The sequence below is a fragment of the Clarias gariepinus genome, chromosome 27 (genome assembly GCF_024256425.1).
Source record: "Clarias gariepinus isolate MV-2021 ecotype Netherlands chromosome 27, CGAR_prim_01v2, whole genome shotgun sequence".
NCBI classification, from domain to species: Eukaryota; Metazoa; Chordata; class Actinopteri; order Siluriformes; family Clariidae; genus Clarias; species Clarias gariepinus.
In genome coordinates, this window is record NC_071126.1 from 9,646,608 (window position 1) to 9,664,163 (window position 17,556).

Genomic DNA, 17,556 nt, shown 5'->3' on the forward strand with positions numbered 1-17,556 from the left:
TGTGCGCTGCAATACTCTAGTAAATGAATGAAAAAACTAGTGACAGGTTCATGGGCACCCAAGGCCAATCTAAGCTTACAGAAAAGTGATACAAAAAAAAGTGTAATAATAATAATATAATATATAATAATATAAAAATGCTCACCACAATATAAAAACACCAGATCATTCAGTGCTACACAGCCTACAAAGCATGGGGACCAGAAGGCAAAGAGCCCAAGACTGCCATCAAACTCCCCAGATCCCAATCTGATTAAAAACCTGTGGAATGCGCCAAACAAGTCAGATTCATAAAGGCTCCGCTCCGCAAACCCACACCACCCAAAGTGTCTGGGAACGTCCTGGTACCAGCCAAGACAGCACAACCCCAGAGGCCCTGTGGAGTCATGCCCCAAGGCGCCAGAGCTGCCCAGGTGACACAAGAGGAACCTACACAATACTAGGCATAATGGCTTGTGTTGTAATGTTATGGCCAATCGGCGTATGTCCTATAGAAAGCAAAAATTAAAAGGAATGAAGGTTTATTTAAAATTAAATTTTACCAGACACTGTTATCTAGGGCAACCTACAAACCTACAGCTATGTTTAACTACCTGCAAAAAATAATTTAATTACACTTAAAAAAAAAAAAAAAACAACCTTAAATTAAACAATGTGCACTAGACTGAAAGTTGTGATTTTTGTCCAACAGAATACAAAGTTGCCAGGCAGACTTTGAAAGGGGCAAGTTGTTACCAGTCCAAAAAAGGGCAACGGTGCCATCTACTGGCCAAATGGGTCATAAACATGAGCATGCCACCAAAAATAACAGAAAACACAAGTAATAAAGGAAAACTACTTTGGAAACATATATTTTATTAAGTTTTTGACTTGGGATTGTCAGTGCACCTTGGGTTCAAGCGTAACTGTGTATGTGTGTTCACTGTGTGGTCTGTAGCTGTATTTAAGGCGTGCTCAGTGGTATGTGACAGTGGTAAGGTCATAGGTTATGACCACTGGTTTGTAAGTGAGGTTTTACAGAGGTCAAACACAAGGTGCCGCCTTTTTCACATCGCTCGGATGGGACACAATACTGACAATACTCAAACTGATCACGTATGCAACATTACTGATTGCAGTCTTGTAGTCAAAGTATGACACACGGGATTATACATCATTGTATTAGTGACACATCTGCCATTGCATGTATTCGGGTTTATATTAATACCGTTTAAATATCTGACAACTCATTACAAATAATAAATGACAAATGACAAAATACTAATTAGGACAGGAATGATGTACTTAAGGGCAAATCCTCCCAGAGGAACCTGTACGTGCTGCATTATAAGCAAGGCAAACCTTTTCAAGATGACTGGAGGTACAGCACAGATACAGCACACAATTGTTATGCAGACAGTGAACTAGACTAATAAAGTATTTCACACATCCTGTATTTGCCCCAGATTTGGGGGTTTCTGAGATAAGACCCTGTTGTGAGAAATACTGGATACTGAATTACATTAGTACACACAGGCACGTTATCTCCAACCTTGCTCATTGTGCCCAGCTAGTTGGGTATATAGCGACACTGGGATGAGTGTAAACTTTGACTAGTGTAAACCTGAGATCACCCATTATCAGCTTGCAGAAGGAACAAGTTCCATTTGCAGGTTAAGAATGGGGGCAGAGTGGCATTTCTGAGCCAACGGGAAGACACTGAATCATATCTAAATATGCAATGTGTGTATGTACTACAACCTAGATGTGAACTTGGTCTTGGTCTCTTAGGAGTGACGATACTAAGAATTGCATTACCTTTGCAGGAAGGAGATAAGTACAGTACAGCTGGATATTATTTCGAGTTGTCTAAACAAGGTAGATTAACTCAGAAGTATCAGTGGTTATTGAAACAATGCATCAAATAGGACATATATGCCCCTGGGGAAGAAGGAAAAAAAAGGCCAAAAGTTTAATTCAGAAAGTCATAACAAGCAAGAAAAGTGAAAATCAATCATGTTATTTCTTAATATAAAAATATGTTCAGTTGAGGTCTCTTCTCTTGCATGTGAGGTAAAGTAGAGCGTATCTGTCTTAACACTGAATATTTGCAATTTAAAAAGCTTTCTTTTGGAAAAAGCTCATCATAGACATGCATAGTGCAAAGCGCTGCATGTGTACAAGTGATTTAGTGGGTGATTTAAACATCAAGTTACCAAAACAATTAAACACTTTCAAGGAGTGCAGTGATGTTCAGATAAAAATATATATGAAGCTTTTAAATTTAATGATAGCACCAAGAACAGCAGAGTTATTATCTAGGCCCTAGAATTGTACATTCATACTGCTTACTATTTTGAGGGTTTCCTATGACATGTCAGAGTGTGACACAGTGAGGCATACTGTTCTGCTGTGGGCTCTCCAGGATTTAAATCATATTCGCACAGGAAAATAATATATATTTATACATATACGTGAAACACTTGTTATATAAAAAAGACCGACCTTGGGTCAAAGTTTAGTAACACAACCATGTACAAAAATATTACATCTGGACGTTTGTTTAAACTACAACTGTGTATACTGCAGCTACAACTTTAACTGTTGTTTAAATGCTAAAACAATTTTAACAATACAAAGAACAATCTAAAAAATAAAAACCACCAGGGCTACATTTCTTGTGACTTGGTGAAGCCCTACAACGACTACAATCCGAGTTCACCACACATCAGCTAGAATCAGGTAGTATATGTTTGAGTCGTTGCATCTCTCCTTGGAGCTTTAGCTTAATTCTAGGAATGCTTATTGCTTAAGATGGGTGTTGTAGAAGGGTTTTTTCTTTTTAGTGTTAAGTGCGGCGAAAGCATATATATATATATATATATATATATATATATATATATATATATATATATATAATGCACTGAGGAAGCAGTACATGTGGCCATAGATGGAGGTTAAATCCATCAACAGAATGAACATTAACTCCCTAGATTAAAGGCTAGATGTAAACTTTCGGGGAAGTCACAAGTTTCCACAGCAGATGCCCATTTCCTGTCCTGAGATCCTAAAAATGAAAACATCAAAGAGATGCAAACTAACTTTCCAACAACTTATTATAAGCATCCAGAGGCCCAGTAATTGGTATGTGATAGATGAGTATTATACTGCGGTCTCAAATTGAAGAGCAACTTGCTACTGTAAAAACATTTCAGTTTCACAGATTCTGTCTGGCACTGGTTATCGAAATTATCACCGCAAATTAGCGAGTTCGAAAAAATCTCTTGCTACATCCAGAAGAGCCTCTTTTTCACTGGGCTACTGATTTTTAGTTACACCACAGTTATTGACATGTAGTAAGCTTTTTTAGCTAAAATCAGTTACGACATTTACCTTAAATATCATCGAATATAAGCTGCTTCTGTAACTAATCAGGGCATCGCAACTGTGTCAGTGCCTGACCGAATCCATGAAAGAAATACGGTAATATTACTAGCAAGATAAAAAATATTTTGTTTACCAGGCTAACTTAGGGCTGCATTCAAATGCAAAATACACATACTGAGTTAAGTGTGTGTGCATATACTAAGGAAGCTACGGTAGATTTGCATGTGATTTTCAGTATGAACACACTCCCAAGAAAGCGCTCCTATCATGCTTTGTACCCCCTGTGGCTACTTGTCAATCAACAGGCCCTTGAAAGATGAGGCGGGTGAAGCCGGGTGTGCCTGTCAGGGGCGTTGAGCAGAACGGGCATATGGGCTGAAAGGCGTGGGTCCCGTGTGGCAGCGATGTCTCAGCCCAGTACTTTGCCGTCCTCTCTGAGCACACGTGGCCACAGGGAACAAAAGCATGCGTGGGAGCATCTGCGTCCACGTAAAACGCAGGCTCGCAGCCCAGCCACAAGGGCACGTAGGGCCCTAGCGATCGGCACAAAGGGCACTCCCTTCTGCCACCTGTGCTAGGACCTCCCTCCCGCTCGCGGCTGTGCTCAGGCTTTTGGCCCCAGTCATGTCGACCGTGCACATGGCCACAGGTAAGGTAAGCCCAAGGCTGGCGTTCTTCCAGGCTGTGGCTACGGGGTAGGCTGGGAAACGCCAGCGTGCTCAGGCCTACCGGGCACTGTGGACGCGCTGCATTCAGCTCCAGTCGCAGGGCGTCAAGGTGACGCAGAGTGGGTGCTTTAAGCAAGCCTTCGGCGGTGCGCCACAGCAAGGTCGCACCACACAGGTCTACCAGAGAGCCGTCCTTTAGGGCACTGCTTTCACCTTGAGCCTAAAGTAATAAAACAAGGCAGCAAAATGAAAAATAAATCATGAAACAAAACAAACCAACCACTGTTTAACTAACTTTTACACAACAGTTATTTCTGACTGAGGCCGAGAGAACAACCCACGAGTGTGATACAGTGAGGCATTGATCACGGTGCATGACTGCACGTGCAGTTAACTACATACCCCAGCACTCCCTCATGTGTGATATTGCTTTATTTGCAAGGATGTCAGCTACTCATACTCATTTTATTGGCATTCTAGCTGACTCTATTCTATTTTACTCTCTAGTCAAGTTTTACTGATAGATTGTGACTACTTATTTTTTAAATAATATTTTTGCTATAGACTTTTATAGGCGTTACTGTAAAAGAGATTTTTTGGTTAGATAGTCGACTCCTTGAATCTGTCTAATTGGTTTAAAGGAAGTCCAAACAGCAATTAAACTTTATTTTAAATTAAATTTACTTTCAATTAAACAGCAATTTTACATTTTTTTAAAATAAACACACAAAATAATAAGATTATCGCAAGTATGGGTGGTTTGGGTGAATTGTCTTCAAAATTTGATTTGTAACATTTTTGACTTCTGCTGGTGTAAACTAACACAAAATACCATAAAACATAATGTCTTCCTTTATGCTTACGCCTGCTTATAATTAGAATTTAGTCTTCTGTTATTTCTAGTGGTCTGATGTGGGAGCAAGCAAAGTATATGGTTTGTGATCTTACTTACCAGTTGGCCACGGATGGGGCCTGACCTGGTCTCTCTCAAAGTGTAGACATTTCCACAAACAGAAATCTCCCTCCACATGCCCTGTTTGGACTCTTCTGGGAAACCTTGTGGATGCATCACCAGTACTCCATTGGTTGTGAGGCCATCCATCTGACCATCTGGGTTCTTCCACTTTGTTGCTTTTTCCTAAAGGAAGAAAATTACATAAAATATAATATATGCAATGTAATAACATCCTATAAGACAGCCTGGATCCAAACAAACACTTGGGGATGCCTTGCCTTTTGAACTCTTGATTTAGTCCAACTATAAAAGATGTTATAATAACATCCACTCTTCTGGGAAGGCTTTCCACTAGATTTTAAAAACGTTGCTGTGAGGATTTGTAATTTCAACCACAAGGGCATTAGTAAGGTCAGGGACTGATGTTGGGAATGAGAAGACCTATGGTGTAGTTTGGGGTCAGGGCTCTGTGCAGGCACTCAAACTCTTCCAAATGAGTACTGACAAACTATGAACGTCACAGGAGCACTGTCATGCAGGAGCATGTCTGGACCCTTTAGCTCCACTGAAGGTCTTGTGTTAATACTGTTAAAGAAACCATGAAACTTGAAGTCCAAAACTGCATCTTTAAAGATTTCAGTGGACAAAAATAATATAATTAGTTAAGCCCACCATGCAAGTGTAAGCCCCAGCCTAGTTTTGGTTGTACAGAAACGTACGTTAGCTAAGTTATAAACATTTATAGTAATACACATTTCCTGTGTAGGAAAAGACATCAGCCACAGCCAGTATCAAATTCAAAGTGACTCAAGGTCACATCAGGTTTGCGTACTTGACAAAAAAACCCACCAAATTACTGGACAACTTTTCAGACACAAGCTACAGTTTAATTCTGTCCTTATGTCAAATGGTAAATATTATTTAAGACTGCCTATAACGTTAAAATTTTCTTGATAAAAACTGCAAGTTTTATACTGCAAGCAGGAGAGCTATTAGAGAACATTTCACGGCCAAGTCTTTCCTCATACCTGCACGTTCTTGACTGTGAAAAGGTCATGCGCCTTGCATGTGTGCTAATTAAAAACATGTAGTGCACAACGCAGCAGGATTCAGAATGAGTAGCATACATTTAGGCACAGCATCGAGATGCATCACAACACTGTGAAGCACATTCTGTACATACATACCAGATATAAACTTAATACAACAGTTTTAAGTTTTTGAATAGCAGGTTTCTGAATAAAGTTGTTTCTTTCATTGGATGCTAAACATAAGATTAAAAAAAAAAAAACAGTGTCCACATGTCCAATGCCCAACTAACAATAAAAACCCAATAGATAGCCTTGATGTGTAAACTTGGTGTCTCTACTGATTTGTCCACTCCCCTGTTTAGTTTCCTTTTTCTTGTTTCTTTTGGTACTTTTTACACCGTCAGACTCAAGTGCTTAACCCGGATCATTTCATGCTTTTGACCACTTGAGATCTAAATGGAAATCTCTCTAGACACATTAGAGGAGAGTCTGCTAACACTTACAATAAGTGTGGCAATCCATTATTATAACTACATTACAGGAGTGCCACATGGAAGACAGTCAAGCTGCACTCCCTTCTTCTGATAGTGTACTAAACATGACGGACAACCATATGTTGCCTTTTTCATGCACTACTGCCTTGTACAATAAAAAGCAAACCTTAAAATGACACAAATATTTCCAAAAGCAGTGAAGGAATACCAACCCCGAGGAATATGTTTTTGGAGGAGTCAAAGCCAGCTGCATAAATACGGGCAGTGTAGGGGGGGTTGCGCTCACACACCACTCTGCAGGCAAAGCGCGAGATGGTACTGGGTGCGACAGAGTCCTCGCTCTCTTTTGATCCTCCTGGGGTATCTGTCACCACAAAGTCTATGGGGCTCTCAGTGGAACGGCCAATCTAGAGAACGGAAAAACCAAGTGGTTTATGACCCAATTGCAATCATTTATTAAAGGCTATATTTCTAATTGTGTTACATGAACATGACATCATTTACACTTTGCTATTATCTGGAAGCTTTGATAACTAATTATCACATGTTGTTAAGATTGCAATAATCCAACATTTTATTTTGTATGTTGGCAAACTATGGTACTGTTAGGTAGTTACACATCATAGTACAATGTTAACTTCGGGAACAGAAAAACTATCATTTTCATATTTAAATTTCACACCAATTCCCATACTGTGCAGAGGAGCCAACAATGCTATCCAAAAAAACGGAATTGTACCAAATAGCACATGAACAAGATGGTTCCCTACAATCTGCATAATTAATAAAGCATACAGTGCTATGAAAAGCAACATGAAAGGAACTGCGGTAAAGATACCTACAAAAACAATATATAATTATATGCTTACTACAAGGGTAAATCAAAAATGATTTGCACTAATTACCTTTCAGAGAAGAGAATTACATAATTTTTCATCATAATCAATCTCTTTGTTTTTCAGAACACTGTCCATCTGCCAACAAGCTTTCGTATTCTATCATTAAAAATGTTTCAGGCTCAGCTGAGAACCACAAATGTACTGCTGCCTTCACTTCTTCATCAAATGTAAATCTTAGTCTGCAGAAGGGTGATTCAAGAGGACCAAACAGGTGAAATCCTGATGAAGCAAGATCAGGGTTAGAGGGAGAAGTTTTTGCCGAGTGTCAACAGTGTGGGCATGCAAGTGTCAGGTGTGGGGACATGCATTGTCATGCAAGATTACACAGTTCTCTGCGTTTAATCTAAAGTTTAGGCTTTAGCTCTTCAATAAGCATCTCACTGTAATCCACACAGTTGATTGTTTGTCTGATAATGTTCCAATACTGGGCCTTGAGAATCCCAGAAAACTGTAAGCATCAATTTTGCCACTGATGGTTGACTTTTGAACTTTTTCTTGGCCGGCGATTGAGGATGTTTCCATTGTCTTGTCACCAGTGTCTTGTCACCAGTAATGATTCTCGAATCCATGTCCAAATTTTGTTTGCAGATATCCAAACGCTTTTGTGTATGCTCTTCTGTGAGTTGTTTTGGCACCAGGTGCACCCTCAGACAGCAAAAAACTAATCACTGCACGCTGCTCTTCTTTCGTGCAAATCACAAGTGGGGCATTCATTTTTGCTCTCACTGCAGTTACAAATGAACTGACGTAACGCGTTCAAACCTGCACCACAGCGATTGGGGAGAAAGTAGCCTTGAACAGCTGATAAGACGGCTTCAGTGCGGCCCACACATATCAAGTTTTAATATACCTGGAGTGCAGATCATTTTTGACTCACTCTTGTACATACATATGTTTTGTATGTGTAATATCTCCTGATCATAACACACAAACTAACAGATTACGTCTTATAACCTTAACAACGAATTCTAAATTGTAAATGCACCAGCTGAACCATTTATGTTGGCACCCGTGCATGTATTGCCTCATAAAATAAATGTGGACTTAAGTGAGGATATTTGAGGATAAGTGTCTCACCTGAAACATATCTGTGTCATCATCATGACAGTATTCCACGACCACAGTCTGATTCCTAGAGAGTGTGAAGGAGATACTGTGCTGCCCCCTGCTATTAACCGCCTGAAACAAAAGGTCACATCTCCTCTTCAATTACAACCACTATGATATATCAGTGCTATACATTAGAGCCATTTTAAATAAACACAGAATTGAATCCTTTTGTCTTAAATTATACCACACACCTTGCTGTCTTGTGGATTGCTGAGGATGTGCACGGCACTTGGCTTGACACCGTTAGCTTTTGCCCGCCTGAACAGAGCAAAACGACTCCTTTTCCTCCCCTTGTCTCCACCAGGAAGGGAGCCATTGTACCTGCACATAAATTAAAAAAACATGCATCATTAACTAAAAATGTGCGATGATCAATATATTTACCAGGTGACATTTCTAGCAACTACTGTTTTACTTTACAATATTTCTGAAATTATATTTTCAATATTTTGTTGTAACCAGGACTTTTGATTGTGCAATAACAGAAACTTAATTTAAGAGTTATGAGATTAAAAACTCTCTTTATTTCCCTATATAATCCCCTGCTACACTAATGCACTTATCCCAGCATTTCACTAGTGCTTGGACACCATTAAAGGTAGAAAGTTTTCTCAAGAGCCCAGGGCCATAATTAGTCTTCCTACTTCATGCCTGAAACATTGGCCTCCCAGGAACTCATTTAAAGGCCCAGACATGAAGAAACGGGTTGGAGGGATGTCAAGACTATGCAAGGATGTGGCAATACCTCCCAGCTGAGTTCCTGTACCGTGCAAGTGCTGTTTGTGAATGATTGCAAGTATCAGTTTCCAATGAGTGATTCATCTCTTCAGTCAAATGCAAAACATTTGCACGATTCAAATGTTCTACTGCGGCTAAGAGTCTCTTCACTGTACTGTGCTATACAGTAAGTCTTCTGTAAATTTTAATCAGTTTTACACCTTCATTCACAGAGAAATTTCATCACAAGTACCAGTTTGACCTGAATACCCCTCATAGATAAAAACCTTTTTATTTCTCGCACTCATTTTTCTTTTATTATCATTTCTCTCTTTATTCAAATCTCAGAATAAATGGTTTTGATAAGGTGATTATTAGTCAATTCAAATGGGCATTACTAACATAAACAATTTACGCCCTTTGTTTTGCCAGAATATCTCAACTGGCAGGTTTCTACAGTAGCTATTACACTCGTACTTCACTAAAATACACATATACAGAGAGGAAGGTGTCAAAAAATGAGGAACAGAAAGGTTATCCATTCATCTATAACAATAAACATTTGTGCCTCGACAGGTTTCGGGGGCGGTGCATGGGCAGACAATGAATGCCACCAATCAGGGCAGTACTAAGAAACGTGTCTGGTCTAGTCGAGGATAGACTCTAAGATTTTGTAGGGGAATTCTTTTCCAGTGCTTGGATTATGAGGCGAGGATGGAAACACACAAAGGGAAAGCTTCACTTAAGAGGCTTTCAGATAATCTCAGATGCACGTGGTGCTCCATAATAGGTAAAGAGATCTCTCCGGTGTTCCACATGCACTGGTTCTCAGAGGCATCTGAATGCTTCATGCACACTAACTCAGTTTGGCATTTAGTCTCTGCAGCCTCCAGTCCGCTGCTGACATAGAAAGGCTCTTTTGTTCTTCCTGCAGCTATCAGTGACAAACAGCACAACTGAGGCGAAGCATGGGAATCTGCAAAGTCGTTCAGCCGGTTTGTATTTCAATAGCCCTAAGGGCAATCACAACCTTGTCCTATGAACTCTGCCATGTGTTTGCTGTAATTTCTGGTAGTTAAGCTTGTCTGGGCAATAAATAGCATCTCGAATTGTGATGTTTGGCCAGGTTTCCTCTAGGTTTGTAGCAGGATCTCACACAAACCAGTTTCATATGAAAAGTTAAACATGTTAAAGGTCAGGTTAGGGCCTGGTTTAGCACTGAATGAATGCATTTAAAGTCATACTCTTTTTTCATAGGAAGTTAACTATACACAGTTGATTTTGAGGTTTAATGTACAGACATTGGCCGCATTTGGGAGTCGGGTTTTATAAAATGTCTGCACTTGTTTGCAGTGGAGCAAAAGCATTGACCGTGTCCAGACTGGTCAATGTGCTAGTTCAGCACTGCACAGTGAGACAGCAGAGACAGAAGAGCAGCACAGCAGAACCAGTGTTTGCACGAGTGCACATGCACTCCCACACCCTCACAGACAAATAAAATATTCAAACAACTTTCCTCTTGTATTTTCATGCTGGCCTAAAAGCCCTGGGCATTATCAGGTATTAACAGAAGAGACTCTACTCATGCACAGATTATTATAGCTTAGATTTCAGTCAAAGCCAACATCAATCTATTACACAAAAACACAGACCTAGTAAAGAGTAAAGTACGACCCATAGACAAATCTTCATCTTCACCTTCACAATACAGAACACATGTCTTGGCAGAAGTGATTCAGCAGAATGGCAAAGACATCTCCCTCAGCACGTCTGCTAAATAAACTTTCCTATTACAACGTACGTTTTATTACCCAAAGCAATAATGAAATTAACTGCTTTCTAGTTAAATATCCAAATAAAAGCTTGCCACTTTAATATTAATATTAATACATTGTAAATTATGGAGAAATACTGAATAAGGATTAGGTTTAAAATACACAATAGTTTGCACTGTACTTGAACACAAGTCTCTCATGCAGAGTAATGCATCAGCTAAATAATGGCAAATAATCCTTTTGATTTCGGTGTCAGTACTGTCTGAACATGTCCAACTATACACTTTATTACTTAGTTCAAACCGAGTCGGTCGTGAAACAGGAGAAATGAAGACGGCACTACAGCTCTCTGAACCTTTGCAAAGGCGATCACACTCAGGTTATGATTTAAACTGGTAAAATTTTAATTAGTTGATCAAATTGGATGGAAAAAAAAATCCTACAGTAACTAAATCACCTACCTTTTCTGAGTATTGTAAAGGCAGTACGTGTCTTCTTTTTCTTCTTGTAATTAATTTACAGTGTAGCTATGATGCATTCTTTATAATGGTCTTTAAAATATGAGGTCTTCCATTCCACTCTTAATAGGTAGTATTGTACAGCCTGCTTATAATGTAGGATAATTCACACTTTTATATGAAAAGCATTCAGAATAGATGAAGGCAAAGCAATGTTTTATTATGTCACATTTTTAAAGCTTGATAAAAAATAATAAGGAATTTAAATTCATATGATTTTTCATGGGAAGGTCAGTATACACAATTGATTTTGAGGTTTAAGATTTAAACGATTTAAACATGTTAAAATCTGTTTAACAACTGATTTTTTTATTTATTCTAAAATCAAGAACTGAGGAAGATGCTATGAAGTTATGCCTGTTTTACTTGGTGTTATAACAGAGTTACTACATGTTACATAATGTGTACACATTCAAGCATGATATACTGTGGGAGATGATGACACTAAAGTCCTGGTCAAATACCTTGGCAGACTTGGCAGTGCTGCAAGTCAGATTACAATAATAAAATATGACAACATTCTGATAATACTGCAGCACTGTCAGTAACATTTGCTGGAATTGAAGGTTTGGTGTAGTGAACACTGACAGCTGGAGTGATACAAACAATGAAGTTTCCAATGCTGTTACACTTGATATCACTAACATCTTTTAAAGCTACTTATTCAATTAAATTAGTTGATCTGGACTAACCGTTGTATAATTAAGCGATATTGCGTATGAGTGCTGTTTTACATACAATATCAGCATGCCCGGGATTCTGTGATTCAGTTGTAGGCACAAGGCCACTGGTAATTACAGCCCCGCTGATATCCAGTTCAGGATTATGCCATGATTCATTTTGAGTAATTGACATTTCAGTAATGGTCATATATTTTGTTCATTTGTGTCAACAAAAATAAGCCAGCTGTCATTTACCACACAGAATGGCTGGGTATATAGCAAGTGTAGTTACCTTTTTCATTAAACTGTTGTAACATGATGTGTTGATTACAGACAAGCGGAGTGACACAAACAGCAAAATGTCCCAGAGGGGTTGTACTACAAATCAGCACTCATTATTTGTCCAATTAAATTACTGGGCTAAAACTCATTTTCGAATAATAAGTGATATTAGAATCATGAAACAGCCTTTAGGTGATGTAGTGAGTTAGTTCTTCATGTAAATACATTTCAGAATCCTTTTAACCTATTAACTGCATAAATATGCTCTGTAAAGCCTTCACAACAGCTCTAGTCTGCGGTGCTGGTAATTGCCGTTTTCGGAGGCTGGTAACTCTAAATGCAGAAGTAAGGTTTGGTCTTGCTGTCCTGGGATGGTCTTCATGAGACCCAGTTTAATCATGATGCTTGATGGGTTTTGCAAATGCATTTAACAATGCTGTTATTGCAAGAACGGTTCCGGAACAGCTGACCTAAAAAAATAGCTTAAAATAACAACTGACTGTTGTTGTTACTTAATTATCTAATTCCATATGTGTTATTTCATAGTTTTTAGGTTTCCAGTACTAAAACAAGGTGGGAATCAAACTCAACCCTGGAATTGCAAGGCCACAGCACTAAACACGACGCCACCGTGCTGCCAAACGTTATTTAGTGACTACAATAAACTGACAATAGCTATACAAAAACTAACAGGAATGCTAAATTTCAAACAACATATGTCTTGACATGCTGAAAAAAAATGGATTAAAATGTCCAAAAAGAACAATGATTATGAGATTCCTTTAAGTCCCTTTCATGGATTGGGTTTTATGATTTCCTGTTTACAAGATGTGGTATTCCCTGTTCCTGTGTGGAAAATGTTATCTAAAAATAGCTACATAATGGGACACATTTTTTACCCTCCATTTTACCTCAGATGCTTTTAAATAGGACATTAGAATTCACCAGTATTTTTTATAATCAGTATACTGTGGTTGCACCAGTATTGTCTTTTATTGGTCTTTTTACAGTAATGTATTTTCAGTATAAAACCAAATAATAACAACAAATATCTGGAAAATTTACATCAAGTGTCCATGGTTGCATCTTTCCCTAATGCATTAATTTAGCTGAACACTCATTTGCAGGTAATTAGTAAGCCAGATAAATTCATGTTTTTTTTATATCTATCATATACCATAAGCAATCTGCGCAGTATTTTACTCACATAAATACACATAACAATCATTGCCTCCATGGCTTATCACAAACTGCTTGAAGCAGCCATAACTATAATTAAACAACTTGAAACAACACACACGGCTTCATTTTCCTATTGTTTACGATATCACATCCTGACAGACCTGGCAAGAAAGACCCATTAATTTACGCCACCACCCATGGAGTCTGCTAACAGGAGACTGACTCAATCCCAAAAGATCTCTTATAGACATCTTATTTTGCACTAGATAAGATGCACAACATATTACTTACTACACAGCGTAGCTTAAATGTACAAGGAATATTTAAAGAGAATGCAGTGCCAATAAGTTCTGCGACACATAAGCAAGATATAAATCATTACGGTTTCTTTAATAGGAACATTTAGCGAATTTACATTAACTAAAGCATAACTTCAAGAGGTCTTCAAACTGTTCATTGCCCCAAAATTATTGCAGCATGTTATCTTTTTTGCTATAGTTTGTATACTTGTGATATTTTGTGATAACTCATAACTCATAAAACCTCTGGCTTAGGCTACGTTTTCACTGTTTAACTTTATTGTAACCAGTATTAAAGCAAAAGAATAATGATTCACAATTTTAATAATCAGTGTCACGCAGAAAAGGATGGGTTTCATTTTAATTGTGTTTCCTTTGTTGCCTTGTTTGACAGGGATCTGGGTCAACATCTCAACCTTTGTAATGCTGCCCAGGAACGATTGTTCCCATTCCCCGCTGACTAGTATTCACACTGTTTTTGTTCTCCGTTCCCGGTTACACTTTCGTGTTTATACTCTCTGATGCAGCAGGTAGCAGTATACACCTACTTGGTTTGTGAGCCACCATTAAACATAAGAGAAGAAAAGAACAAGGTAATTAACTTTTCCATCATGCCCAATATTATTGCTATTTCTGAAAAAAAAAAAAAAAAAGCCAAGAGCAACACTCCTGCGTGCCTTCCTACTTTATCAGCTCTGGCTGTGTAGGTCAGACGATGGGAACGACGAATACAACGCACAAACAGAGATTTCGGAAAAGACAGGCGGCACAGACGACATTGTGTCTAAACAACTATTTATTTTCATGCTCAAGTCCGATTGGCTTCTATATTTGATTTGTTCTGTGCCCGAGACCACTTGACTTGACTTGGACTCGGCACGGTTCCCAAATGCGGAACAATTGTGTTCTCAGTGATCAAATTGTTTAATCGCAAACATCTGTACACCAGCACAACATGGGATCAGAACATATAATCCAGAGTTGGACCTGTATCAATATTTTAGCAGCAGTAGGAGCAGATGCAAACTAAAACTTAAGAAAGACAATTAAATTAATCAAACTGGGATGAATTAAACAGAGTTAAGTTTTCTAAAACACTGTAAAAAATATTCCACTGTAAAATTTACAGTAGTTTACTGGCAGCAGGTTTGCCTACTGTACTATAATGTTTCCAACTTTAAAATAGTTAAATACAGTAATATCTTCCACATTTTTATTTGCTGGATACACCTGAGCTGATGGATAAGGGTCTTACTTGAGCATGCAACCTACAACCCTCTGATGTGTTACTCAAAGCCTTAACCACTGAGCCAGTGCATATAGCTTGCACTGATTAACCACTTCCACCTCCGAACTAATTCAGACATTGACCTGGCTGATGTGACTCAGTGGTTAATTTTTTTAAGTAATAGATCAGAAGGTTGTGTGTTTAAATTCTGCCTTACAGAAGCCATATTCCTTGACCCTCATTCATCGTCTCAGGTGTATTCTGCATTAAGCGTTGACTGACTGTGTGTTACTATATACTATTTGTTCTCACTGACTAATTTCTATACTCTATTCTTAACCTGTTCAGGGTCACAAGAGGCCTGAAGCCCGTCCCAAGGGACTCGGGATACATCCTTGACAAGGTGCCAATCTATCACACGGCACACACACTCACTCACACACTACAGGGAATTTGAAAACAAAATTTAGCCTACTCTGCATGTCTTTGGAATGTGGGAGGAAACAGGAGGACTCAGAGGAAACCCACCAAGCACAACATGCAAACTCCACACACACAGACATAAGGCATTCTCAAACCCTTGTCTCTGGAGGTATGAGTCTCATCCTTCCATATTTTCTGGGCTTGATACTGGCACTGCATACAGTGGTTGGGGTTTCGACATTGGCCGGGACCCAAACTCGGCCCCTTCTGCATGGTAGGCGAGAAACATACCACTGAATCACCAATGCCCCTTATGTATACTACTAGTTACAATTCTTTTGCAGTTTTATTTTCATCTTTATCTGGGGGCCTGGAGCCTATACGAGGAGACTTTGCGCATGAGGCAGGCTACACCCTGGACAGGGTGCCAATCCATGCAAACACACACACACACGCCAATTTGGAAACACTGATTAGCCTAATCTGCATGTCTTTGGACTGTTGGAGGAAACCGGAGAACCTGAAGGAAACCCAGCAAGCACGACATACAAACTACACATGCACAAACCTGAGGCGGGACTCGAACCCTCAACCCTGGAGGTGAGAGGTCACATCGCCACTACGCCATTGTTTCGCCATGGCGATTTTCGTAGTGGCGATGTGACCTCTCACCTCCAGGGTTGAGGGTTCGATATATATATGATGTTTATTGTAAGTATTATGGCACTTTACTGGGAAACGTGCTGCCTGTAGAAGTACTTTATTATCCATCTTTTTTTTTTTTACTTATGATACATTGTAACTGCCCGTTATATGATCTTAGTATAAGGTTCCATTAACTGTAGTGCACATGTTAGTTATAACGTTAAAACGTAACGCATAATACACACAAGGCTTTTGGAGAACATGTAGTTGTTATACACTTGACATTACACCATGACAATATAATTACAGTTACTAGGCTACTTTTATACAACATACTGTTGTTCCGAGCTCGTAAAAGCCGTATGTGTTGAAAGAAAGGCCAGACAAGGTAAAGTGCGCATCCATGTGCTGCCTTGTTCAGTAGCTAACGCCACGTTACTCACCCGAGTATCACCAGTTCGCCGTATTTCACCGGATCTTTGGAGCGGGCATGCTCGTTCTGATTCGGCGACAACATGGGACTGGAGCTAACGTCTCTCTCTCTCTCTCTCTCTCTCTTTCCTGCTCACAACTAACTTGATATAATAACTAGAGCGCTGAGTATTTTAACAGCAGGATATGAGCCAAAGATAGCAGACTGGTTTCCTTAGACACATCGCTGTTGTGTTGGTGAACGGAAGACCCGGGGCAGCTCGATACGAACACCCGAACTGGAGCTGAATGGAAAAAAAAGGCTCGCGACAGAGTGGAGCGTACCATCGGTGTCAGAGGGGGCGCGAAACACTTGGTATGACTTCTTCAAACATTTTATCTTTAATTTATCTATTAACTTCTTATCCATGTGAGATGTTACGATATATAATCACAATACATATTTTAATTAAGAACGAAGCTTTCCATCACGATAATATAGAAATTAATTTAATCGCGCCCCACCCCCCCGATAAACGGTTAGAATGGTACGTTCTCAGAGAGAGGCGAGAGAAGCTCGCCTTTATCATTACGTCAGTGTGCGATAGTACGCTACAGAATACTATGTGATAAATCCTTGCTAACGGTTACAGAAATTCCAATCACACAGGCTAATAAAAGTGTCAGGTATTAATTTCAACGTTAAATCCTGTTTCAGTTATGAACGCACGAGTAAGTTGAATAGGTCCATTCATAGAGTAATACATCCAGAGTAGAAACTGAATTAAATCTGTATTATTATAGACTGAGGTTTAAGTCATAGGGACTGCTGTGGAACATGACAGTCGCCCAGGACCGATCCACTCACTTTGATAGTCTGATCTCATATTG

General features: G+C 39.2%; 1 protein-coding gene across 1 annotated transcript; it reads right to left on the reverse strand.

Annotated features, from left to right (window-relative positions):
- Window positions 1-835: 835 nt before the first annotated feature.
- LOC128515260 (E3 ubiquitin-protein ligase pellino homolog 2) lies at window positions 836-16,950 on the reverse strand. The gene is made up of 6 exons (XM_053489369.1): window positions 16,698-16,950; window positions 8,715-8,844; window positions 8,491-8,592; window positions 6,727-6,921; window positions 4,987-5,172; window positions 836-4,254 (listed from the first exon to the last, which is right to left on the reverse strand). Exons 1-6 carry the CDS (start codon window positions 16,769-16,771, stop codon window positions 3,661-3,663), a joined length of 1,281 nt encoding a protein of 426 aa, XP_053345344.1. The 5' UTR covers window positions 16,772-16,950; the 3' UTR covers window positions 836-3,660.
- Window positions 16,951-17,556: the final 606 nt, after the last annotated feature.

Bases quoted from the DNA above. Each gene is read 5' to 3' on its own strand.
- LOC128515260 (XM_053489369.1), bottom strand. From the start codon at position 16,771: ATGTTGTCGCCGAATCAGAACGAGCATGCCCGCTCCAAAGATCCGGTG. The intron at 8,845-16,697 runs GTGAGTAACGTG...ATTTATGTGCAG, and splicing joins GGCGAACTGGTGATACTCGG to GTACAATGGCTCCCTTCCTG. The intron at 6,922-8,490 runs GTGAGACACTTA...TCCGTTCTCTAG, and splicing joins ATGACACAGATATGTTTCAG to ATTGGCCGTTCCACTGAGAG.